The sequence below is a fragment of the Tachysurus vachellii genome, chromosome 6, assembly GCF_030014155.1.
Source record: "Tachysurus vachellii isolate PV-2020 chromosome 6, HZAU_Pvac_v1, whole genome shotgun sequence".
Classification (NCBI taxonomy): Eukaryota; Metazoa; Chordata; class Actinopteri; order Siluriformes; family Bagridae; genus Tachysurus; species Tachysurus vachellii.
Window position 1 is genome coordinate 4,869,132 of NC_083465.1, and position 26,977 is coordinate 4,896,108.

At 41.9% G+C, this 26,977-nt stretch overlaps 1 protein-coding gene, 1 long non-coding RNA gene and 2 pseudogenes across 3 annotated transcripts; 1 reads left to right on the forward strand and 3 right to left on the reverse strand.

Moving 5' to 3' along the window:
* Window positions 1–1,190: 1,190 nt before the first annotated feature.
* Window positions 1,191–5,320, reverse strand: LOC132846986 (uncharacterized). Its single transcript, XR_009648579.1, has 4 exons — window positions 4,732–5,320; window positions 3,684–4,601; window positions 3,405–3,595; window positions 1,191–1,980 (listed from the first exon to the last, which is right to left on the reverse strand). It is a non-coding gene; the product is annotated as an uncharacterized LOC132846986 (long non-coding RNA).
* A 1,824-nt stretch (window positions 5,321–7,144) lies between these two features.
* On the forward strand, window positions 7,145–10,367 carry LOC132846768 (uncharacterized; annotated as a pseudogene).
* Window positions 10,368–11,577: 1,210 nt separating this feature from the next.
* Window positions 11,578–15,905, reverse strand: LOC132846630 (glycine N-acyltransferase-like protein 3; annotated as a pseudogene).
* A 1,017-nt stretch (window positions 15,906–16,922) lies between these two features.
* On the reverse strand, window positions 16,923–26,593 carry psap (prosaposin). 2 transcript variants are annotated; one of them, XM_060871828.1, is made up of 14 exons: window positions 26,433–26,593; window positions 22,803–22,936; window positions 22,634–22,708; window positions 22,418–22,543; window positions 21,887–22,081; window positions 21,661–21,804; window positions 21,464–21,520; window positions 19,753–19,905; window positions 19,253–19,342; window positions 18,903–19,086; window positions 18,599–18,762; window positions 18,210–18,290; window positions 17,955–18,062; window positions 16,923–17,686 (listed from the first exon to the last, which is right to left on the reverse strand). In XM_060871828.1, the coding sequence occupies exons 1-14, from the start codon at window positions 26,464–26,466 to the stop codon at window positions 17,651–17,653; spliced, it is 1,581 nt and encodes a 526-aa protein (XP_060727811.1). In that variant the 5' UTR covers window positions 26,467–26,593; the 3' UTR covers window positions 16,923–17,650. The 2 variants fall into 2 exon arrangements, with proteins under 2 accessions (XP_060727811.1, XP_060727809.1); XM_060871826.1 differs by having other exon boundaries at window positions 19,253–19,345; window positions 26,433–26,592.
* Window positions 26,594–26,977: the final 384 nt, after the last annotated feature.

Here is a 26,977-nt window from a genome sequence, read left to right on the forward strand (position 1 = left end):
TTAAACAAGCTTCAACATCCCTTTTCTTCCATAATGGAGCTTTTTGGTATGAAATATTTCATATGAATTGCTGCACTGGAACTGTGAATATTTATTTACCCCACTGTAAAAAAGGTGAATAGCTAATGGTTTGATATGAAACAGAGGACAAAAATAAAGTACTACGTCTTGTAAACGTTGTAAAGCAAAGATGCTTTGAAATAATCAATAAAGAATTAAAATAAAGAGTTTTGTGACTAGGGTCATGACAGAACATTTAGAAGTGCATGTGTCTACTTAAAGTGAATGGTCCACAGCACACTAGGGAGTATAAGACATATTGCAATAATCTGAACTTACCAGATCAGTCATATGTCTCTCTTTGAATCTACCAGTAGAAGAAATCTAAGAATGGAAAAGATTTGGACATACACAGGAATCACACAGGATATTTAAGTTGGTTGAATAAATACAATTAAAATTATTATGATTTAGGGGTAATTTTTGATGCCAACTTAACGTTTGAGCCACATATCCAAAATACTGTTAAAACTTCTTTCTTCCATCTCAGAAATATTGCCAGATTGTGTTCAATGCTGTCGTTTTCTGTTGCTGAGAGACTGATCAATACTTTTATGTTTTCCCGTATCGATTTCTGTAATGCCTTGTTGGCTGGGGTGTCAAAAGCTACCTTAAACAAATTGCAGGTAGTGCAAAATTCGGCTGCTAGAATTCTAACTAGAACAAAGTTAAGAGAACATATTACTCCCGTTTTGGAGTCCTTGCACTGGCTCCCCGTTAGGTTTAGGGTTGATTTTAAGATTTTGATGCTTACCTACAAGGCCTTACATGGGTTGGCTCCTCAATATCTGACTGAGCTTTTAATTCCTTATATTCCATCTCTAGACCCTCGTTCTTCTGAAACTGGTCTTTTAACTGTTCCCTTAACTCGTCCCCCGGTCCAAAGACATGCATGGTAGGTTGATTGGCATCTCTGGAAAATTGTCCCTAGTGTGTAAGTGCGCGAGTGAATGAGAGTGTGTGTGTGTGTGTGTGCCCTGCGATGGGTTGGCACTCCGTCCAGGGTGTATCCTGCCTTGATGCCCGATGACGCCTGAGATAGGCACAGGCTCCCCGTGACCCGAGGTAGTTCGGATAAGCGGTAGAAGATGAATGAATGAATGAATGAATCTGTTTGTAGATTCCCAAGATTCTTTTCCCAAGTGGCAAAAGTATTGCGGGAAAAGAATAAATAAAAGATTGAACAGTCTTTGGCACCTCAACTATCTAACGTTCACATTATGTTCCTCTCAAATTTGTGATTTGCTTCCACCTGCAAATTGCTTTGTGTATCATATTTAATAAACCAATACAATTTAAATGTTTAAATGAACATGTATAATCACACCATTGTAGCAGTGTTACATGCAGTAGGCTATAAGGTAAGTAGTGATTGTTCATTTGAAGTTTACTTAAGTGGAAGAATGTAAGTAATAAACACACCTACTAGCTAATCTACTTTTTCACAATATAATGCATAGTACTAGCACTTATTTGATTTTCTTAATATCAAAACCTTAAATTTTCTCTGGACTTAATGATAAATACATGTCTGACCTTTGGAACGAACCAAAAAAAAACTAGAAATCGCATTCATGACGATTTATGGTGATTTTGTTTCTTTGCCTACATCGACGCTAATGAATTAAGAGGAAGGGCTCCCCCGTACCAAGATGGCGGCTCAGTTGACGCATTCGCTCCAACTATACTGCCGTATACAAGGCGACATCTAGTGTATATATCTATGCTCTGGTATAACAAAAATGAACAAAAGGAGCAAAAGCTCCTTAGTCAGAGAGAGGAAATGCGACCCCAAGGTTTTTAAGGTAACAGTGTAATTAATTATCATACAAACTGAGTAACGTGGCAACACAACAGCAAAAAGGCGACCTCCTTCGGCGATCGACGACTCCCCGAGCCAACCAGTAATCCCGGAAGTGTCTAAGAGTGAGAGAGAGAGAGACAAAACATTTTTAGGGACGTAACAATAATCTTTTTTTTTTTTTTATTAATTTTATCTTTATATTATGTGGTGTATTTTGTTGCTCTGTTTCCGTTTGTAAAGCGCTTTGAGATGTACTTTTAAAGGCGCTATAGAAAACAAAGGTTAAATTATTATTAAAATATTACTTTTGTGTGTTAATGATAAATAAATTCGCTGCCCACCTGCTCAATTCTACTGTTATCTAATCAGCCAAATAATGCAGGTCCATATCAAGAGCTTCAGGTAATGTTCAAATCAAACATCAGAATAAAGAAAAGGTGTCACAAAATACAAAACAAAATATGTGACAAACAGGTCAACAAACAAAATAAAGATTATCTACTTTTGGTTAGACTTTACTTTGTCTGTTAATTCAGCAAGATCATATTATACGTTTTGGTCTGATGAGGAACACACTGAAATCTGGCCTCTGCTCCACCAGAACATCTACAGACTCGGCTTCTATTCTAATAATTATATAAATATATCCAGAATCAAATAAAAATGTAGTTATTTTTCAGTTTCCTGACTGCATTTATGTTGGTGTGCATCAAAGGTGGTTTGGTCCTGCTTAGGTCAAGATGCTCAGGATCTCCTGTCTCCTCTATGATTGAAGTGATTATGTGATCAGGGCCTCTGGGAAAGCAGAAGATCTAGGTTATTTGTGCCAGAGCACTATTAGTGTACTGTTTAAATGTTCCTGCCCTTCCAGTTCTCTCATGTAGCTTCTCAACAACAGTCTCAGGAAATGAGACATACATTTCCAAAGCCTAATAAAAGCAAAATTTGCATAGATGGTACTCTGGAACACAAACTGTTCCATAAATCTTTTACAGTTTGTTGACACAGTGATGCATCATGGTACCAGCAAGAAATGGCAGCAGATGCAAAATACAGTTATAGGTACTGTGTACATACGTTTTTTTAATATATATTCATATTTAACCTACAGAACATAATGTTTAACATAACGTAAATTTATAAATGTGTAAATGTCTGACCATTTATATTAAATGTTAAATATTACATATTAAAATGTTAATTATGTAAGAGAACTTTGTGCTTTGGTCAAATGAACCACTTTCCTATAATTCCGGAAATTCTCCACTCCAAACTCTTAAGGCTCACTATAACCCCTTCCATCTGTCAGTGGATCACCAGCTTCCTGACAGGCAGGAAACAACAGGTGAGACTGGGAGGTGTCACCTCCAGCATTCGGACAATCAGCACTGGCGCTCCTCAGGGATGTGTCCTCTCCCCACTTCTATTCTCCCTCTACACCAATGACTGCATTTCAAGTGACCAAACTGTAAAACTCCTGAAATTTGCAGATGATACTACGCTCATCTGTCTCATCCAAGATGGCGATGAGTCTGCATACCGGCAGGAGGTGGAAGCTGGAGCTGGTGCTATGGTGCAGTCAGAACAGTCTAGAACTAAACACCCTCAAAACTGTGGAGATGATAGTGGACGTTAGGAAAGACCCCCAACACTACTCCCCGCACCATATCCAACAGCCCGGTGTCATCTGTGGAGGCCTTCAAGTTTCTGGGCACTACCATTTCCCAAGACCTGAAATGGGAGTGCAACATAAACTCTATCATCAAAAAGGCCCAGCAGAGAATGTACTTTCTACGCCATTTAAGGAAGTATGGTTTACCACAGGAGCTGTTGATGCTGTTCTACACTGCAGTCATTGAATCAGTCCTGTGCACATCCATCACCATCTGGTTTGGTGCAGCTACAAAACAGGACAGGAATAGACTGCAGCGCACGGTTAAAACAACAGAAAACGACACAAGAACCAGAAACCGGGCAAGAAAAATCACCACTGACCCTTCCCACCCTGGACACAAACTCTTTCAGCTCCTCCCTTCTGGCAGGCGCTACAGAACTTTGTTTACTAAAACTACCAGACACAGGAACAGTTTCTTTCCTCAGGCCCCTCATCACCCTGATTAACAACTCACCATAATTATATTCCATGCTTCATATCTATAAGTACTGCATTGTCAGAACTGTCAGTCATCACATCATCTGTATATATTACACACTACTGCTGCTGCATATTGTACAAAAAGCTTAATATTCCACAATATTGTTATTTGCACTCCCACACTTTATGTACATAACTGAGCGTTAATATTCTATATTCATATTTAATACTCATTCTGTCTATATTGTATCCCATCGTCTGCACTGTCTTTTATAGTTTGTATAGTATAGTGTTATTTATGTCTGCGCTTTTGAGAGTCACAAACAGCTGGAACCAAATTCATTGTGTGTGTCAACACACTTGGCCAATAAACCTGATTATGGTTTTGATTCTGATTAGTTAGACTTAGTTGGCTCTTTTTCGCCACCTGCTGGTGTATTCATGTAATATGAAAAAATGGTCACTGAACGATTCCTTGAACGAATCATTTTGATGAACGAATCATTTTGATGAACGAATCATTTTGATGAACAAATCTTTTGAAAGAATCAAAATTTCCACCGCTGGTTCATTGTACAGTTCAGAAAATCAGCAGTGTTTTTGTTTTCACTGATTCGTTACATCTCGTGTATCTGTGGCAGTCTAATAAATAAATAAATAAATAAATAAATGAAGGAAGGAAGGAAGGAAGGAAGGAATTAAACCGGTAATTTACACCAGGGAACAACAAATAAATGCTAGAGAAATAAAATCGTCAGTGTTGTTTACAGACCTGCTGCGCCTGGGGACAATAATATCTGAGCGCTTCCTCTGCTTTCTTCAGCTCCTCCTTGTTCAACAACTTCATGGCTATACAAAGCTCCTGATGAAGAAACTCAGTAACAAAAAATAAAAAAAATGAGGTTACAATCTAGTTTAAAAATGTGACTCGCCCTATGAAAACGTGTTCAACATTCTGTTATTTTATCTGCAGTTTCATATCTACACATTCGTTATTTTAATTTGGGTCTAATTCCTGCCCACGTTTTATGTAATCTGTTCATCCCAAGCTCGAGTAGTTTGTAGAATGTTTGTAGGATAAACAGTGTGTACAAAAAAATCTACAAATAGGTTAAGAAAAGAGGTTTGATCAGATAATGGATTAAGTAGATTTTGTGTGTAGAGAAAAAAACATGGTGTTGTGGTGTGAAAGAAAAGAAAAAACCTCCATGAATAATGGGTGTGATATGGTCTAACATCTGGAAGGCACTGTGTGAGAATAAAGATCACATCTGTAGGCTTTTGACAACTTTTACCAACTAAAACTAATCAGCTGCTGGTAATCTTTGACCCACCTTTAACTTTATGTTGATTTAGTTATGTAGTTCTCTTTCATCATCTCGTGTTCGAGATCCACCTATGGGAAGGGCATCCGTACCTGACCTCTGCAGAAGCATCCAATTGCACCAAGTCTGGCATGACAGACAGGAGCGCATGCCCACTGGCAGGTAAGGTAACGCCCCTTACCCGAGTGCATAATGCACCTACACGCTACCTTTCCTCAGTTAACATTTGCTTCTCGCGACTTCTGCTATCCTACCTCACAGCTCCCTGGTTTTTTGGACTGCACTTTTTGTCTTCAGGAGGACATATCATTTGATCAGCCTCTGCCGGACGTGCTCGTCCTCAGCCAGGTTAGCTTCGCGAGCTGCCCACGCTCGCACCCCCCCTTTTTTTTCTGTAGGCTGCCCGCCTGCTTCTTTTGCCTTTTTTCCATGGTGCTTTCTAAAGCGTCACCGGCTACACCAGTGGACAACCTATCGTGAGCCTGCCCGGCCGCGTACGATTCCCATCCCTTCTGCATTGTTTGCACGGGTCTCAAGCGTGCGCAAGAAGCTACTGACCTCCCGGAGAACTGTAGCCATTGCCTAGCGCTCCCGAAAAATCTCCTGCGTCGCAGGCTTAAATGGCCGCTTCACAGTGTATCGATTTCGAGCTGTCCGACTGGGAGTGGGAAAATGCGCCGCTGCGCATCCGGGGGCCTCCTGCGGTGTGACTTCCTCTGACTGGGCCGACATGTGTCCTTTCCCGTTCGAGGATTTGTTACTGGCCGACAACCGTTTCCCCAAATGGCCGACAGGTTCAGGGGATGAGGTCGAGGTGGACCTTCTCGACGGCTCGGATGTCGAGGAAGCCATCCCGTCTTCCGCGGTCCCTCAGGCTCCCTCCGCCCCACCACAGTTGGTACTGTTGAAGCTTTGTGAATGCACTGCCGTGCGGCTCAGCATCAAATGGCCGGCTCTCCTGAATGCGTCGGATCAGGAGAGAGATGTATATGACGGTCCGAGAAAGCAGCTTCTTCCCTTCCTCCCTGCATGTGCGAAACACATGAGACACTGCTGGGGAGACCCGCTCAATCTGAAACACGGTCTTGTGGGGCTTGAAGTTAAGGATATGGCACGTCTCGGCATGGGCGACCCCCCGTTATAAGCCTTCCATCGCCGGACACCTTAACCCATCTCAGGGCGGGCTGCTCACCCCACCTAAGCCCGTCCTCCCGGGTAAGATGGATCGCTTCTCCGCGTCAATTCATCAGGCATCGTATAAAGCCTCAGCTCTTTCTATTCGAGCTCTCAATGTCTCCTCGCTGTTGTCCGTGTATCAGGCCAAACTCCTGCTTGATTTGGGTCAACAACTGGAGAAAGGGTCGCCATCACCCGATCTCTGGAAGGAGATCATCACAGTTAATGACCTTGTTCTCTGCAATGCCTGTCAAGCTGTCCAGGCGAGCGGGCGCTCTATGGCTTTATCGGTGTCGCATCGCAGGAGCGCCTTTTTGAGCCGGGTCAAGCTTTTTTTGGCCCGGCTGTTGCGCTGATGCAGAAACGCTGCGATGATAAAAAGAAGGAAGACAAGGATTTCAAATTGTGTCTTCCTAGGAAGCCGGCGCAGCACCAGACGCCATCTGGTCGGCTGCCTAACGCTCCTGCTGCAGGACGCCATTCCCGCTACACTGGCAGGACTGACAAACCACGCACGAAACCACCGGCTCAGCAGAGCGGGCCCCCTCCCCCCCTGCTAAGCCCTGGGGTAAGATGTCCTTCGCCGCAGCCACGGTGAGGAAGCCCCCCAACCCCGCTCCTTCTGGTCCAAAACGAAAGCGGCCGACCTGATGCTCAGCCACAGGGGGTTTCCGGTCAGCATTCATGGGCAGCCAGCCCTCCAGACACCTGTTCTACCCTCCAGGTTCGCCCATCCAAAAGATGGAGGTTCTTTTTCAGCGAGGTCAGGCCCCCCTCGCCGGCGAGGGTCATTCTCTGTTCCGCACAGGCTTCACTGTTCCCGTGTCGTCCAGAGTGCGTTTCCCCGTTCCAGTGGGGACGTACGTGGGATTGAGTGCAGAAGCAGTGTCACCAAACACCCCCCTTCACACTCCTCTCACAAATTTAATAAAGGCTACGGCCCCAGTTTTTCACAAAAAAAATCTGTAGTTTGGCCACGGTATGGCGCCATTGCACCATCAATGAGCGATCCGGCCTGATCGACTCTCGGCATCCCACTGGGCTGTGTGGGGACACTCGGGAGTCACGTGACAGGCTGGCTGTCTGTCTCAGCCCCCGATTGGGTGATTCACACAGTCATGAGGGGGTACAGGCTACAGTTTGCCAAAACACCCCTGCGGTTCAACGGAGTGATTTGGTCCCACACGGACGAGAGCTCCGCTCACATTCTGAAAGACGAAATCTCATCTCTTCTCGAGAAGAGAGCGATTCGAGTTGTATCCCCGCATCTATGCAATCGGGGTTTGTACTCTCACTATTTCCTGGTCCCGAAAAAAGATGGTTCTCTCTGAACTATTCTGGATCTCAGAGTGTTGAACAAACGTTTAATGAAATACAACTTCAGAATGTTATCACACGGCTCTCTCATACGTTCAATAAAGCAGAACGATTGGTTTTGCTCGATCGATCTGAGCGATGCTTTTTTCCACATAAGCATCTATCCTCCACACATGAAATTCCTTCGTTTCGCCTACCAAGGCGTGTGTTACGAATTCACAGTCCTTCCATTCGGGCTTGCACTGAGTCCGAGGACGTTCTGTCTGTGTGCAGAGGCGGGGCTTGCGCCGCTGAGAACAGCAGGTCTCACGATCCTGACATACATAGATGATTGGCTTATTATGGCCGATTCGAGAGTGAAAGTGATTCAAAACACTGCCCGTGTGCTCTCACACATTGCTGCGTTCAGTTTCATAGTCAATGTGAGAAAGAGCAATTTCACTCCCGCTCAGGAGGTCATATTCTTGGGTTTGGAGCTGAATTCCGTGACTATGCGCACGCGCTTGTCACAGAAGCGCGTTTCTTCATTCATGAACTGTCTTTCGCGGTTCAGGGAAGGAGCGTGGATACAGTATCGCACATGTCTCAGATTACAGGGTCTTATGGCTTCAGCTGTGCAGGTCTTGCCTCTTGGTCTTCTGTTTTCATGAAGTGGATTTTGTCCCTTCATCTCAGCCCATTGCGCGATCTTTGCCGCTATGTCACGGTGCGTGCATGGCCGTGCTGCGCCACTGGAGGGCTGCGGAGTTTTACGCACATGGGACCCCTCTCGGGGCGATCATGCTGTGGAAAGTGGTAACGACAGATGCCTCTCTAACAGGGTGGGGAGCCACACAAGAGGGCAGACCAGTGAACGGTGTGTGGCCGAACTCACCTCATTCAGCCCATATAAATTATTTGGAGCTCCTCACTGTGTTGAGAGCTCTAAAGCATTTCTTGCCGCGCCTGCAGGGACATCATGTGCTGGTGCACTGCGACAATACGACAGCTGTAGCACATATCAACCATCAAGGTGGCTTGCACTCCTCCAATCTTCATGCTCTGACTCACAAGCTGTTGGTATGGAGCACGCAGTATTTCCTGTCGTTACGGGCGACTCACGTCTCGGGCCTTTTAAACAGGGGTGCAGACCTTTTGTCGAGGGGAAACCCGCTCTACGGAGAGTGGCGGCTCCACTCTCAGATAGTGAGGCTACTATGGGAGAGGTTCGGCCAGGCAGCCATCGATCTCTTCCCCTCGCACAAAAATGTCCTTCCCCTGTCCTATGTTCTTCTCGCATCGGGATGAGGACACCCCCCTCGGCGTGGACGCTCTGGCTCATCCATGGCCTAGCACGCTGCTCTACGCTTTCCCTCCGCTCTGCCTGATATCCCCGACCCTGGCCAGGGTCGCAGTGCAGGGTGTGTCTCTGATCCTCATACAGTAGCTCCCAGGTGGCCCAAGGAACCTTGGCTAGCGGAGATAATTCCTCTTCTATATGCGGAGCCTTGGCCCCTCCCATTCCACACGGACAGGGTGGCTCTCTGGGCCTGGCACATGAGAGGGCTGGGGCTTCCCCACTCTTCCCCACGCTGGGGTCACTCTGGGGCTTCCCCTGTGTGTTATTGCCACGATTCAGAATGCCAGGGCCACGTTCTCTCTATGATTGCAAGTGGCGTGTGTTTGAGGAGTGGTGCGAGAAGCACCAGCTCGTTTCATTTCTGTGTCAGTCGCTGATATTCTGGGCTTTTTGCAGGACCTTATCGATCGTGGCAGAACTTTTTCGACAATTAAGGTCTATTTAGCGGCTATCGCTGCGTGTCACGCCGGTTTCAGCGATACTACGGTGGGACAGCACCCCCTTATCCGTAGATTTATGAAGGGCGCGCGCCGCTCCCTACCGGTCACCAGAAGTGTAGTCCCGGATTGGAATCTCTCCATGGTGCTGGAGGTGCTGGCCCAACAGCCTTTTAAGCCCCTGGGGGATATCTCCCTCAAGCTGCTGTCCTTCAAGACGGCTCTGCTCCTGGCTTTGGCTTCCGCCAAACGTGTCAGTGATTTGCATGTGCTCTCGGTTCATTCCTTGTTCACCAAATTCTCACTCAATGGAGATAAGGTTTTGCTTAGGCCTAACCCGGCCTTCATGCCTAAAGGCTTTCCAGCTTTTACTGTTGGTGTGATTGAGCTCTCCGCTTTTCACCCTCCTCCTTTTTCCTCTGCGGAGGACCAGAGGTTGAATGCTTTGTGCCCTGTGCGTGCCCCACGGGATTACATGGACAGGACAAACTCTTTTCAAAGGAGCGACCAGCTCTTCATCTCTTGGGCCCCGTCGAACATGGGTAATCCCATCTCTAAGCGACGCCTCTCTCGCTGGCTTGTAGAAGCCATCGTCTTAGCGTATGAATCTAGGGGTGTGCAGCCTCCAAGTGGCCTTAGAGCTCACTCCACTAGAGGCTTGGCTGCTTCTTGGGCTCTGTTTGGGGGAGTTCCCTTGCAGGACATTTGTGCCGCTGCGAGCTGGTCCTCTCTGCACACCTTTGTTAGGCGCTACCGGCTTGATGTTACCTGGACTCTGGTAGCTCATGCGGTCTTAAGTGTGGGCTCTTCCTAGCCACATGCTACTGGGCCTGCACTCCTTTCAGCCCTGTCTGCCCGGCCTGGTTATGTATGTTTCAAGCATATAGCCTCCCCCTTTTCCTGACACCCAGGTTGGTCCATTCACATGTTTATAAACATGTTCCTTTTCCTGCAGGCGGCCCGCTTGTTGGACATCAGCGGGGTTCTAACATGCGTGTTACAACATGTCGTGTTTTTTTCTTTTTCTTCATGGCTGGGTTTTTTATCCCGCGCAGTATGTTAAGTCTGCTGCTTTGTGACGGGCCGAGCACCACCTTTTTGGCCATCCTCTGGCTTACAGGGCCTCGCTGTGAGTGTATTGGGCAACCGGGGAGTTGTCTATATCTCCCATAGTTGGATCTCGAACACGAGATGATGAAAGAGAACAATAGGTTACTTTCGTAACCCCGGTTCTCTGAAACATTGAGTGGAGAGATCCACCAAGTTTGCCCCGCTTGCTGCACGAGAAGCGAATATGCTCACATAATGCAGGTGCATTATGCACTCGGATAAGGGGCGTTACCTTACCTGCCAGTGGGCACGCGCTCCTGTCTGTCTAACCAGACTTGGTGCAATTGGATGCTTCTGCAGAGGTCAGGTACGGATGCCCTTCCTATAGGTGGATCTCTCCACTCGATGTTTCAGAGAACCGGGGTTACGAAAGTAACCTATTGTCATTGAGTTGGCATTTCAGACTTTACTGAGTACGGGTTAAGAGATGTTTAATCACTTCCTCCAGAAAATAAGTTAAAATCTGATCAGCAGCATTACATGACTTTATGACACCTACGACATTAGACGAATGGCAGACCTCAAGTTTTAAGAATTACAAGTTTGTCAAGTGTAATCATAGGCCACAGGAACTGAATGAGGCAGATCCTACATCGATAGCATCATCGATCTCATTGGTGTGAAAAGTGTGATGAAAATAATCCAAATAATAATACAATTCCAAGCTTCACTGCCATAAGAAAGAGGGAAATGTCTAACTTTGTTAGAGATATCAAGAATGTTTTGAATTTTATTTACTCGTCTAAAAAAAACGGATAATTTGCAAGGTTGTGAGTGTTTGGGGTGTTTTGGAGTGTTTTGTGTTAAATTTGTTTAAATGTTTGATGGCAGTGTCATTTTTGCAAAAGATGAGCTGCAGGGGGATCATTTAATTTGCCTTTGTGTCTTACAGATCACACATTTGTAACACAATATAAGTTTCTCATGGTTTTATTGTTGTAATGCAGGAACAACAAAAAGTTTTACTTTAATAGCACTTAAACAGAATAATCTATAATGTTACCAGAAAATATCAAAAAATTTATTTTAAAAAAACAACAACAGCAACATGTAAATAAACAAAAAAGAAAAACAACACCAGCAAAACTACCTGGAGATAGATATTAAAATGATAACGGGAAACTGGAGAGCCAACCAGTCACAGGCTTACAAATGGATAAGATATTGGATGAACGTGTGCTGAACGCCACCTTCAATCGTACAATCATGACAGGAGTGTTCCTTATCTTAAAAGTAATTATGGAGTCATACATGCCTGATTAAAATAAAGCCAAGCATTCCTATAAGGCAGATCCCTGGTGAAGCCTAAACTGGTCAAGAGCCTGTACGACGGTTGGTTCTCCAAATTAATGAAGCAGTAGACCGGGTAGCCATCTGAATGGAGTTTCTTTGCCAATATGGTGACCAGGGCTTTGGCGTAGCCTTTCTGTCTGTGCCCCGGCAGAGTGTATATTGGTCCCATCGCACAGGAAGGGTAAGTCAAGAGCCACGACACCGGCTGACCCTCTGAATCCAGCACGCAACACGAAGGGAAGTTCCTGATCATGTTCCTGATCAGGGGCTCAGTGCATTCACCTGTGCCCAAGAGCCATTTGCTGTTAATCAAGGCAGCGTGAGACTCCTTAACTGATGCCACTTGAAAGGATGACCTATAGAGGATGAAGGAGAGTTTGGTTCTTCTCACAACTTCTACACTTGGTCAGAAAATGGTGATTAATTCGATATAACAATTGGCTCAGATAATAATACTGGCTGGAAGTATCTCAATAATGGCATAATAGGACAAAGAAAGTACACCCTACTTCATTTCAAACACATAAACTGAAATGACAACAACAAAATAACCTAAATGATTTCATCAATCTGGGTTAAGTTATAAGGCCATCACTTTCTTTTCCCATAAACATGTGGCCCACATTAAATAATCTACACATAAGAGATAAAACTGAGAACACTTTGGGAGAACAAGGAAGTCAGAATAATTCCAGATTTTTTTAATTCCAGTTACAGTGACAGTAAACCATTTACCTCTCCGCTTCAAGCTTAGAAGGATCCTGCAATCTCATCAAGTGTCCGACAGCCGTTTTATTAATTGGTACACATTTGTTCGCTGCTACAGCCTTTATCATTGCCTCATGCTGCAGGTCAACACCTAAACAGATACGTTACAGGTTGCACGGTTAAAGGATAAGGGGCGTTACCTTACCTGCCAGTGGGCACGCGCTCCTGTCTGTCTAACCAGACTTGGTGCAATTGGATGCTTCTGCAGAGGACAGGTACGGATGCCCTTCCTATAGGTGGATCTCTCCACTCGATGTTTCAGAGAACCGGGGTTACGAAAGTAACCTATTGTTATTGAGTTGGCATTTCAGACTTTACTGAGTACGGGTTAAGAGATGTTTAATCACTTCCTCCAGAAAATAAGTTAAAATCTGATCAGCAGCATTACATGACTTTATGACACCTACGACATTAGACGAATGGCAGACCTCAAGTTTTAAGAATTACAAGTTTGTCAAGTGTAATCATAGGCCACAGGAACTGAATGAGGCAGATCCTACATCGATAGCATCATCGATCTCATTGGTGTGAAAAGTGTGATGAAAATAATCCAAATAATAATACAATTCCAAGCTTCACTGCCATAAGAAAGAGGGAAATGTCTAACTTTGTTAGAGATATCAAGAATGTTTTGAATTTTATTTACTCGTCTAAAACAAACGGATAATTTGCAAGGTTGTGAGTGTTTGGGGTGTTTTGGAGTGTTTTGTGTTAAATTTGTTTAAATGTTTGATGGCAGTGTCATTTTTGCAAAAGATGAGCTGCAGGGGGATCATTTAATTTGCCTTTGTGTCTTACAGATCACACATTTGTAACACAATATAAGTTTCTCATGGTTTTATTGTTGTAATTCAGGAACAACAAAAAGTTTTACTTTAATAGCACTTAAACAGAATAATCTATAATGTTACCAGAAAATATCAAAAAATTTATTTTAAAAAAACAACAACAGCAACATGTAAATAAACAAAAAAGAAAAACAACACCAGCAAAACTACCTGGAGATAGATATTAAAATGATAACGGGAAACTGGAGAGCCAACCAGTCACAGGCTTACAAATGGATAAGATATTGGATGAACGTGTGCTGAACGCCACCTTCAATCGTACAATCATGACAGGAGTGTTCCTTATCTTAAAAGTAATTATGGAGTCATACATGCCTGATTAAAATAAAGCCAAGCATTCCTATAAGGCAGATCCCTGGTGAAGCCTAAACTGGTCAAGAGCCTGTACGACCCTCTGAATCCAGCACGCAACACGAAGGGAAGTTCCTGATCATGTTCCTGATCAGGGGCTCAGTGCATTCACCTGTGCCCAAGAGCCATTTGCTGTTAATCAAGGCAGCGTGAGACTCCTTAACTGATGCCACTTGAAAGGATGACCTATAGAGGATGAAGGAGAGTTTGGTTCTTCTCACAACTTCTACACTTGGTCAGAAAATGGTGATTAATTCGATATAACAATTGGCTCAGATAATAATACTGGCTGGAAGTATCTCAATAATGGCATAATAGGACAAAGAAAGTACACCCTACTTCATTTCAAACACATAAACTGAAATGACAACAACAAAATAACCTAAATGATTTCATCAATCTGGGTTAAGTTATAAGGCCATCACTTTCTTTTCCCATAAACATGTGGCCCACATTAAATAATCTACACATAAGAGATAAAACTGAGAACACTTTGGGAGAACAAGGAAGTCAGAATAATTCCAGATTTTTTTAATTCCAGTTACAGTGACAGTAAACCATTTACCTCTCCGCTTCAAGCTTAGAAGGATCCTGCAATCTCATCAAGTGTCCGACAGCCGTTTTATTAATTGGTACACATTTGTTCGCTGCTACAGCCTTTATCATTGCCTCATGCTGCAGGTCAACACCTAAACAGATACGTTACAGGTTGCACGGTTAAACAATGCTTCCTAGGTTGGGGATCTCTGTACGTGTTGTAATAAGAAATCAAAAATTAATACTTAAAATCATGTCCTGCTTCCAGTCAAGAACGTCTGTCCTGGTTAGTATGTTCATGAGACATGATTTGTCCTTGGTAAAAATGCACACATCTTTTATCAAGTCTGGATCCTGTATATAAAAGGAACAGGACAACTATAAAAATTGAGATATAGTGTGTTGTTAGATTGTGTCTTTTATCCGTTGTAACAAAGATTATTATATTTAAGCTCTAATTATTTTCACACTGAAGTCATCTTGCGTAATACCTGCTGCTGTCCCGGTTTAACAAGCAGCACACGGAAATCCGGCCACTGGTCCACCAGCACATCTGTGGGATCAACGTCTACTCGATTAATACGACAAACATATCCATACACCTGAAGACAAAAAAGTACAAAATTGTAAGTACTTAAAGTTTATTTCTATGAAAAATGTATATGATGTATAACACTTTTAAATAAATCATAAGTAAATAAGCATGTTTTCTATATTTTCCTTCATTTTCAGCTGCAACCCTTTTCCCAAACAGACCTTTCTCTGTCACTTCATTGATAGTCTCTGCAGTCTAATGATAAAACACATTTTGCACCACAACAAATTTGTCGATACCAATAAAACATCAAGAATATTCCACAGAAACTGAATTATATAATGTAGTGTGGTTTACAAACCAGTTGTGACTCAGGAAAGAAGTGTCTGAGTGCTTCCTCAGCTTTTTTCAGCACCTGCTTGTTCAACACCTTCATGATTCTGTTCTCGGTGCTCAGTCACTCAAATGTGAAAAACAAGTTTTGCATATATTTAGCAAATCAAGTGCAGTTGCTTTTTAAATATGTGGATTTGTGAAAAATAGCTGGTAGGCTTCTGTTAATTATTTTTAATACTGGGAAAACCAATAAATGAATACATCAATAAAAAAATCATAAGAATGCATAAGTATTCTTTAGACATTGTTTGAAATTGGGCCATCAACTCACTCAGTACCTACAGTACATCTACAATTTGAGCCTAAACCTGAAAATATGCCATCACTTTGACATCCTGTTTAGTTGCATTTGCATAGAAGACAAATCCAAGAGACTAATAACTAAAGACCTGTAGCATTGGCATCACAACCAACAAAGTTCCTCAAAATGGCTTATCTTAGGTCACCTCAGCATTCAGACAGAAAGTGAAATGACTATCAGTCTTTTGAAGAGCCAACAATCAGTCTGAACATTGACAAATCTTTGAGAAAACCAAAGAGGTGCTTGTTGACTTCAGGAGAGCTCAGAGTGATCGTTCTCTCTTGTACATCTTCATATCTTCTGTGTAGATCATCAAGAGCACCAAATTCCATGGTGTTCACCTGCTGAGAACCTCACCTGGTCCCTCAAGGACAGCTCCATCAACAGACACCATCTACAACCACCTTACATTACCATGTTCTATAGGGAGACCATGGAGATCATCCCGAGCAGATGCATCGCTGCCTGGTTTGGGAATTGTTGCGTTTCTGACCACAAGACCCTGCAGCGGATAGTGAGGACAGATAAGAAGATAATGGTCTCTCTTTATTTACTTTAATTTTACTCTGTATTTAATTTCTAAAACCCTGATATGAGCAGAGGAAAGTTGGACCCACTTGAACATTTTTAATCTTCTCTCTTTAATATAACGCACAAAAGTCTCATTTAGTCACTTCTAAAAACTAATGGCGCCATCTGGTGGTCTCCAGCTGAACTCGATGTTCTAAACTAAATTCGTTTTATCTTCCTTGTGTTAGTATGTTTTATTCTGTTTATTCAGCCTGATTTAACCAACTAAAGGCTGTGATAACATTAATGATTAAATAAAAATCAAATAAAAAAAAAAAAAAAATGCTCACTGATACAGATTTTAACCAAACACTGTTGTCTGTGTTATCTGTTTTAAAGCCAATAAACTGGAACTGCCAATAAACTGCTAGAAACTAATGTAAACACAAAGTAAATGGACTTTATTCTTTAATGAGTGAGCAACCATGTTGATGTGTCACTGCATAAAACCCACACTCGGATTTTTTTTTTGGAAAAATTCACCTCCCACTCACCACTAATCTCTCATATGACATGGAGGTGTTACTTTCTGTAATCAGTCCTCTTTGATAGATATCTTCAATATCCCACCACCAAATAGCAGGACTGATTAATTGTTGCATTGGTGTAAAGCAACATTTTAAGCAAGCCAACATTTTACAGTAAAATGACCACACTAAATAGATTTGTTTGTTTATTTTCCACAAAAGATTTGTACAGATTCCAACAAATAGTTCAGTGTTAAGATTGAAGCACAATGAAGCTTAATCATTTGACCAAGACACCCAAAACAGTGGAGGGGGAGCAACAGACACAAACTGAGTGTAATGTCACATGTGAACATGTATGCCATTGTAACACGCTGCAAATCACAAACTTCCATTAGGATCAAATATTTTAATCAGTAAAAACAAAAACTCCTAAAAATCATCTCACTGGCTTTATAAGTGGCTATAGCAGTTTCAGGAGCAGGTTTTCCTTTAAAGAGAATTAAAACTACATTCAGAGGTCCCAGACATCCTCTTTGCTCAAAGCATAACCTTGTCTTTCAAGGCCACCTGCAATTACACAATTAAATGACGAAGAAGAAAAAAGAAAAAAAAAGAAAAAAAAAAAAAAACACCCCCACATTATCAATTGGTCAACATAAAGTTCAGTTTAAAAATAAAAACATCCCATTCAGTCTCTGTCTCTCCCACAGGTTCTGTCCACCTCCTGCATCGTTCTTTAACTCACTCTCAAATGGAAACTTCAATCTTCCCCAGATGGCTAAATTGCTTAATTAGTTTTGAAAGCAGTTTTAAATTTCTAAAATAAAAAAGGAAGGGTTGCTTTTTGTAAAACAGAGACACAGCGCTACAGAAATTCTCCTTTAGCTCCTCGAGACAGTTTGTGCACTCCACTCGTCTTTAACTCCAAACAAGGCGTCTGCAGTGATTCACCGCCTAAAACACAGTGAGAACCAGTTTCATTTTCTGATACGCGTTTGTTTACACTCACTATTCACTTTAACAGTAACACCAGTACACCTGCACATGCTTTTCTGCTCATTATGGTTGTAAAGAAAGTGGACTAGAGTATGATTAGTGAGTATATCCTTTTCTGGCCAACAGCATACATGAGAAGGTGTACAGGTGTTCCTATTGAAGTTAATAGCCATTGTACATTTTACATCTAAATGTATACTTTATACAAGTTTACTTGTATACTCACATTACAGCGGGTGGCAGTATCCATGTTCTTGCACCAGTAGGCTGGGCCCCAGCTGCACTGCTCAACACCCAACAGCATCCGCAGCACCCCAGGACATGCACCCAGCTTCTACATCGTTACAACACACAAAACACACTCAGAGCAAGCAATACCGTTCTGCTGCCATGAAGTAACGAAACTACAAGAGTCCTTTAAGGTAATGCCTTTAGAACTAAAACACTGCAAAAAAAATGCATGAGCGACAGGAAACCTTACCATGCAGACAAATTCAGGGTCAAGGGCCTGGAGCATCAGCTGGACGATGAGAGGCTCGTACTGCTCAATGAGCTGGTCACACTGCACACACGAAGAGACCCTCATCATTTAATGCAACCCAGAGCCTCAAGATGGTACTTGTTAAAGTTATCATATTGTACATTATTGAACCTCATCAGACTAGAGAAAGTTGTTTAAAACTACCCAAGACTAGGTTTAATAGTGCTCTCATCCTAGGACTTTTACTGCTTTGCAACACGTGTGTGTGTTATTATAGTCATGATCATCCATCTACACTCATTTATGAGAAATCTACCAAAAACATTCCTTTATCCAATGCAAGAAATGTTTTTGTCCTGTTTACAGCTTGTCACAGATGCATAACACACCTGCGTTTTATATTCATCAGGCAAGAAGTTGCAGACTTTCTTCACGGCCTCCTCAATCTCTGCCTCTGTGGCGTTCTGCTCTAGGATGCCATCTACGTATCGCACGGCCATCTTGCATACTTCACAGAACCCGCCAGCCTCAAACTCAGCCTTTGCCATCACAGCTAAAAGAGAACACATACAGAACAAGTCGAACAAGGGAAGGAAACAGGAAACTAAAATGTTTTGTATTGTAGACATTTGAACTGGAATCATGAGGGCAGGAGGGAAAAGATGCTTGTTGCACATTTATGTAGAAACTCACGGACGAAGGTGCGACTCGCGTCCCTGCACAGGCCCAGAAGGCTGCAGACGGTCTTGGGATCAGCTTCCTGGATCAGTAGCTCAATGATCGCCTGGCCATAAGTATCAATCAGGTCCTTGCACTGAGCAGAAAGGGTAGAGGGCAGGATGCTGCACACTTTCTCCAAAGCTTGCACCACTTCATCCTTGAACATTGAAAGGAATTAAATTAACTTTTAGTGGAGAGATAGCAAATTAATCCTGAAAAGCAATCTAAGGCAACATATATTCAAAAATTGCTTCTTTATCCTACAGTGTTTAAATCGGGTGAAGAGGACTGACAGCCTTTCATTACTGAGCAGAAGTTCATACCTCAGTTGTCTGGTCCTGGATTAAGTTTTCAACCTCCTTCATCACAAACTCACATACGGCACATTGTGGTGAGTCACGGGCACGCACCATCTTCTGCACAAACACACAGGAACAAAACACACACATACCATGGATAACAATACAAGTACGTCTAAAGTAGTAGTAAAGTGTACAGAAAAATCAACACAGATTTAAAAGTACACAGGTTATGAGAATATAATCAATGTAGGAAGCATTGTGAGATTGAGTTACCACATGCATGTATTTTTCCTTGGCTTTAACAGAAACACTACAGTAGCATGACAAATTGGGAAACAAAAGGTCTAAAGATTTAAAATACTTTACAATCATACCCTAATATTTTTAACTAAGATTAACTTGCTAATTTACCATGTCCTGCTAAATAACCCTATAACCCTGTTTCAGTTTAGGACAACACCATCAGTGTTCCTTATGCTGCATGACTGATATCTGTAGTGACGACACACTGGCTACTTTACCTTAGCAGGTTTGATGTAGGAAGGCTTCACCAATTTAGTGGCAGGGAAGGTCTTTGTTGCAGCAATGGATTTAGCAGGAACAAGGTTCAGCATGGGCACAGATTCAGGCGTGGAGTCACAGAAACCAGCACGGCAACAGATGTCTTTGGGTTGCTACAGAAGAAGCAGAGAGATCGTGGATGAGAAGTTTTAAGTAGGGGATCAATCAGGAGTAGAATCACCTCAAATCACACACAAATAACTAACAAAGCCAACACACAGGCTACCGTGACTTCAAACCCGCTTCCTATCACTGCTAAGATGATGAAATGAAAACCTGCTTCTTCACTTAATGAGACTAGAAGTCTTAGAAAACTGGTTTTGTTTCAGGTTCCTAAGATCAGGCATTAACAATGCAACTTAACTACAAAACTAGGAAGAAAGAAAGAAAACAAACAAAACACTATATAAATAATACTGAATATTCATTAATGTGGTGGAATCTATCACCATTCTCAAACCTCAAGCAAAACTTCCTGTTTGTGTGTTTGTCAGATCGAACACAGATAAACAGAAAATTAAAAACACGCAGCAAAAACTTTGCTGTATGTCAGCTCAGTATTTCAGCCTGTAGTCCTACTGTAAAAGTGAACACAAATGAATCTTTATTCCCAACCCGGATCACTAACCTGCACAATAAATAGCCAGTCATAAACTCAGTTTCTACTCAAATGCCTTGTACATAACTCCTAACAACACCTCAACCACCAGAACTATATTAAGACCCATTTCCAAGTTGCATCCAAACCAAAATACAGCCAAGTTATTGAAAGCACTCGTGCAGGTTCTTCAGTTAGATCATGCAGCACTGTTTACAGCCTCCAGGGTAACTAGACAAACATGCAATATATGTGGGATATTTATAATAGATTAGGTGAAAGATTTTTTTGGGGGGGATAAAAAAAAATAAATAAATATAAAAAAAAAGGAAGCCCAACTCCAGTCTCAGAGCCACGTTTAATTGCTTTCAATACAAGTATTGATGTTTGGGGATTTTGTTTTTTTCTTCAAAAATGGTAAAAGTGGCCAAAAATGTCAGATTCGTATCTCATTTTGCACAAAATTCAAATATTGTTGATTCCAGTTTCAAGTCAACTGTAACTCGAGTTGAGCTGCCCAGTGTTTTTTAAAGCAAAAATATGTCACGACCAAATGGAAGCATGCTAACAACATAAGTTAAGTGAGTGAGGTGTTCTACATCTTCAGAAAGGTTTATGACTGAGGTGAACACATCGGTCAGGTGGATTTATGAAAATGTTGAGTTCATATTGTAAGTAAGCCATCTACATACATCACAGGTTAGCAGGTCAGCCACAGGCATGTAGTTCCACGACAACAACAAAAAGAAAACAGCATGAAACTAGCAGAATGCTAGAGACCTACCTTTTCCTGTAGACCAAAGAGAAAGCAAAGGGACAGAGTGAGAGAGAAAGAAGGCAAATGAAAGGGGGAATAAAATAAAGAGAAAGTGATTAGAAAACGTGAACATGACCAACAGACAAGCCGAGTGGCTGTCAGACTGGACATGGGCTCATCAGTGGTGTGCCAGTCTGGCTGTGTACAGCCTGAACTCTACATTTTAGACCTTTAACACAAGAGTCAGGATAATCTACATTTTTTATTGGATTGTTTCATTTTGTTTAAAGGTAAAATAAATCAGGGATATACTGACCATGGACATGAGCTGCTGGAAGATAAGAGGTGCGTACTGGCTGACGTACTGCCTGCACTGTGGACAAAGATACACAAGATGGTTGGAGGGAATTAATGATTTTCAAGTAGAGTCTGTAGCACTTTTATACAAAGTAGAAGACGAGGCTCAAAAATCATGAATGGTTCTAGAAACTAGAACTAAATCGGGGCTCTTACAATATCAGCAATACCAGGACCCAGCAGGTCACACTGGCTCTCAATCTGTGCAATCATGGCGTCGACGAAGGTGGCGTTTTTCTTGGCCGCCGTTTGCGTGTCGGTGATGAACTTCACGCAGTCGTCACACACTTCGTTACCGTCCTGTAGAAACACACCGATTAGCTGTAGTGAGCCGTACAACACAAAAAGCCCACAGACTACAGGCTGAAGAGAGCAAACAGACCTTGGCGGTGGTCTCCTTCTCCTTATTGGCATTCTCCTTGGGGTAAAGAAGCTGAGGGATGTTGAGGAGTAAAGGATTAACCCTCTGGGTCAGATCCAACTCAGGAATCTCATTTGACATGAGCTGGGCTTTGGCAAAAACCTCCTGCTGGGTTACACATAGGCCAAGAGCACTACAGATCACATCTGGGTCGTCCTGAAAACAGACAACAGAACAGGATAGAATTTTTTAAAATCATACATTGCATATGAAACAGGAAGATGCAAAGTGGCTCATTAAAGAGGAACAAAGAGCCATTTGTTCCTCTGTCCATCACAAGCCATCTATTGTGCAAGAGCTTTCACTTCTCTAAAACTAAAAGAAACCCAGGATAAACACACTCAGAGAAAGGAAGCTTACTGAAATCACTGGGTTTAAATAAATGTTAATAGCAATGCTGTCATAGTCTGGCAGAATAGCAAAAGTAAGTATTGGTGCTAGACCACAAACTAACCCATGCTGAAGGAGTTGAAGTCATTTAGTCTAACTTACCAGCTCTCCTTTAATAATATCAATCAGGACAGGGAAGTAATTGTCCACAATTTCCTTGCATTGACTAGCCAGGCCTTCATCAGGAACCAACTGGCACGTTTTCTCAAGGTAGCTCAGGACCTCAGACTACAGACACAAAGAGAACAGAATCCTGTTTCACTCAAACATACATGTTGGATAATTACATTTATATCATCTCTCAATCAAAATCCTCACCTCTGTTGTATTGTCTTTCACCAGTTTGTCCACCACAGCCACCACCTCTTTGCACAAGTCACATGGCACAGATTTCTTAAAAAGAAAAAGAAAATTCAGGACTGAACAAAAACAAGCAGGTGGTCATGGGGTAGGGGGTCTGGGGTGGGTGAAGAGACACGAAACTGACCACATGAGGCTGGTTCCAGACATTTTGTTGGCAGTGGGAAACTGCGCCACAAAGCGAAGCAGTCTTGGCATTTTGGCACCAATATGGTGGTCCACGAGCACACTGCTCCGTTCCCAGGAGAGGGCTGGCCACAGCTGGAACAGAAACATCAGTTTCATTATTATCTTTCACAGGGCAATCAGTTAGTGTCATCACTACCCAAACAAACAGTTTCAGGTACTTATGCTTCCTTTTATTTTCTTGTCTCAGCATGTCTGAGCCCCTGAGCAATCACAAAAACAATTTTCCAGATAGAGAAAAAAAATTATATTATAAGTAAAACTAAAGCCAAAAATCAGCAGTTAAGAGGTTTGTCCATGTATTACAATCACAAGGCAGAAAAGGAGAAATGTACAGTAAGGGTTGGTTAGGGAAAAGCATTTATAAGGAACAAATACTTTTTAATTCTCTTTTCCAAGCACCCGCAACATCAAAAATTCCCCACATCGCCTACAAACGAGTGTCTAGTAGACAACCTACTCTTAACCACTCAACAATACAATGTCCACAAAAAGAGGGTCATGAACAAATATCACTCAGTAAAGAAACATGAACTTGGCCAAGCATCACATGACATGACTTAACAGGGAAAAAAACCAAGGGGCTTTTTAAGCAAGTTGCTATATTCAGATAAGCTACAGTTTAATCTTGAGACTGCATCGGCTAAGCACTTCACCTTTAACAAACATACCACAGTGGAAAAGAAAATTTTGCTAACAATTTCAAAACTTTAATCTGAAACAATGATATCAAACTGAACTGTGTCTCGGTCACATGATGTTCACCTCGGCAGCATGACTAACAGTCTCATGGTGGATGACCAACTGCAATTACACAATGCTGAAATTTCAAAAAGCTGTCTACTAATCTGTTTATTGTTGTTTTTAGCGTACACTCACTGCTGCAGTACTTCTGTGCAAATGGGCTAAAGCCGTGTAGTTGTTGCTTAATAACAAGAAAAGCTTTGGGCTGCATAAACACTAAACCAGCCAAGATCCAAGATTCAACAAGACTACACAAGCCCTGTGTTGAAATTCAAGTGTCCACATGATATTTCAGAGTCATGAGGTTAATTGTTTACTATCATTTACTGAATATAGTCAAATTATAGTTGATTGTAATGTAACTCAAAATTATAGTGGTTGATGTCTGAAATATGGCAGTGAATATTTTGAATTGACAATAAACGAAGACAAGATTTGAAACAAGATGAATCATGTGTTTTTTATTTTTGCACCGCCTGAATAGTCAGGAGGAGCAGATGCCTTAAACACTTAAAAATATATTCATTCATTAATTCATTCATCTTCTACCGCTTATCCGAACTACCTCGGGTCACGGGGAGCCTGTGCCCATCTCAGGCGTCATCGGGCATCAAGGCAGGATACACCCTGGACGGAGTGCCAACCCATCGCAGGGCACATACACTCTCATTCACTCACGCAATCACACACTACGGACAATTTTCCAGAGATGCCAATCAACCTACCATGCATGTCTTTGGACCGGGGGAGGAAACCGGAGTACCCGGAGGAAACCCCCGAGGCACAGGGAGAACATGCAAACTCCACACACACAAGGTGGAGGCGGGAATCGAACCCCGACCCTGGAGGTGTGAGGCGAACGTGCTAACCACTAAGCCACCGTGCCCCCCAAAAATATATTAAATACACCATTTTTATTTAAATTTAATTAACCTTTGTTCATTCAAGCAGGGCTGTTCCTGGCTCAAGGGAGCAAAACAAAAGCAGCAATTATGAAACTTTTCAAGACTCAAAATGCTGACTGTCTTCATAAAGTCACCTTTGCATTATCTAGAACACGGTACATAGTCGGTCTTTAAGGCTGCACACTATAGTCATGAGACATAAATTAGTTTATAGACACAAACAGTAAACAACTTGCCAACAATTCCTTGTTGACTTTGACCCTATAAAAGCACAAATAAAACAGGCTTGTCATTGTGCATCAGGGACAAAACACCGTTTAACAAACACATGAAACATGATGCAGTTGGTAAACAGGCCGACAAGTTTTTTAAAAAAAAAAAAAAAAAAAAAAAAAAAAAAAAAAAAAAAACCAGCAGACAAGTTTGCCTCCCTCATGCATAACAAAACAGCACCATCAGTCAACCATAAACATACCATAAGCACAGTAAGATGAAACTTGCTCTAATGCGGTCGACCTTTTATACACTTCCTATTTATAAAATCACATGGCCAAAAAAAAAAAAAGTCAGTAACAGCTTTTCTGCCTTCAACTCTCAACTAGTGAACTTACTCATATGACTCAAAGCTGAAGTGAGAATTGTAGGTGCAGTGAAAAGGACAAAGAACAAGAGGATGTGGAACTATTTTCAGGTGACTGGGTAAAAGTAATGTTAAAATGCAAATCACATCTAATCTACAATATTTAGCTCTGTGTGCCATGCAATGGTTGATGTGAATATATTTATAAAAAACCTCAAAGCATGTTGTAATGCATTTTGTCTGATGAAGGCATACTGTTATTAATAAATAAAATCAATAATAAGACTGTAATTGAAAAGCATGCTGTATATTTAATATTTAACCTCTTTTGGTTCCAGGAGACAATAAACCTCATAACTTAAGGTTTTAAATAGTTCCCTAGAAAAAAAAAAAAGAGTCACAGGAGACTCCTTTTACAAATGCTATACAAATTAACTGATTATTTAACACACACACACACACACACACACACACACACGGGAACAGTTTCTTTCCTCAGGCCCATCATCCCCCTCATTAACAACTCACCATAATTATATTCACTGCTTCATATCTATAAATACTGCATTATCAGAACTGTCAGTCAGCACATCATCTGTGTACGTTACACACACACACACACACACTACTGCTGCTGCATATTGTACAAAAAGCATAAAACTGCACAATTGTTATTTGCACTTCCCACACTTTATGTACATAACTGATCTATCATATTCTGTATTCATATTTAATACTCAATGTTTATTGTTTCACATCTGCATTGTCTTGTATAGTCTGTATTGTCTTGTATAGTCTGTATTGTCTTGTATAGTCTGTATTGTCTTGTATAGTCTAGTGTTATTTATGTCTGTACTTTTGAGAGTCACAAACAGCTGGAACCAAATTCCTTGTGTGTGTCAACACACACACACACACACACACACATATATACCTACCTATATACATACATAGTTTGAATTAGAGCTGAAACTAGTCTTTAAAAAAATTAAAATCACTAACTGCTGACCAATCAGTACGTGAGAAGAAACGACAACGAGTCACGAGGATGAGGATGAGGAGGAGGAGGAATCATTCACAAGCGGAAACGGAACTGTCCACCGGTTAATAATCACAATATACAAACTATATCAGTTTCACAGCGCTGATTTTAACCTGGTGTTAAAGCAGTAGGGTTAGACAAACAACTTAAACACAAACACAACACAACACAACAAACAACAAACCTGTGTTCCGTCGTCATTCGGCTTGTTTACGCTGCGTCATGTTAGCTAACGGCTAATCAAATGCGTTACACGACCGTTAAAACGTCCAATAAGCACGGAAATGTTAAACCTATTACCTGTGGACACCAGTAGAAAGAGGAGAAGCATCATGAAGTCACCGTGGAGCTCGTTTTCTGTTGTTATAAGACGTGTGGTCTTGATCACAGACAGTGTTTGTGTTGCGGTGTCTCTGTAGCTGCTGCACTGCGGTACACTGATACCAGCGCGAGCTTAAAAAACAGCTCAGTCACGTGACGCTGACTCGCCCAACCACGTGACCTGCTCAGTGAGTGAGCCAGATCATGCTTCATGTAAAAGCACTTTAAGAGTTTTGTGGTAAAATTTTTAATGATCATGCTTCATGTAAAAGCACCTTAAGAGTTTTGTGGTAAAATGTTTCACTGATCATGCTTCATGTAAAAGCACCTTAAGAGATTTGTGGTAAAATGTTTCACTGATCATGCTTCAGAATCAGAATCAGAATCAGGTTTATTGGCCAAGTGTGTTGAGGTAAAGCACCTCAAGAGTTTTGTGGTAAAATGGTTTGAGGTAAAAGGTTTCACTGATCATGCGTTGTGTAAAACACCTCAAGAGGTTTGAGGTAAAATGTTTTGAGGCAAAA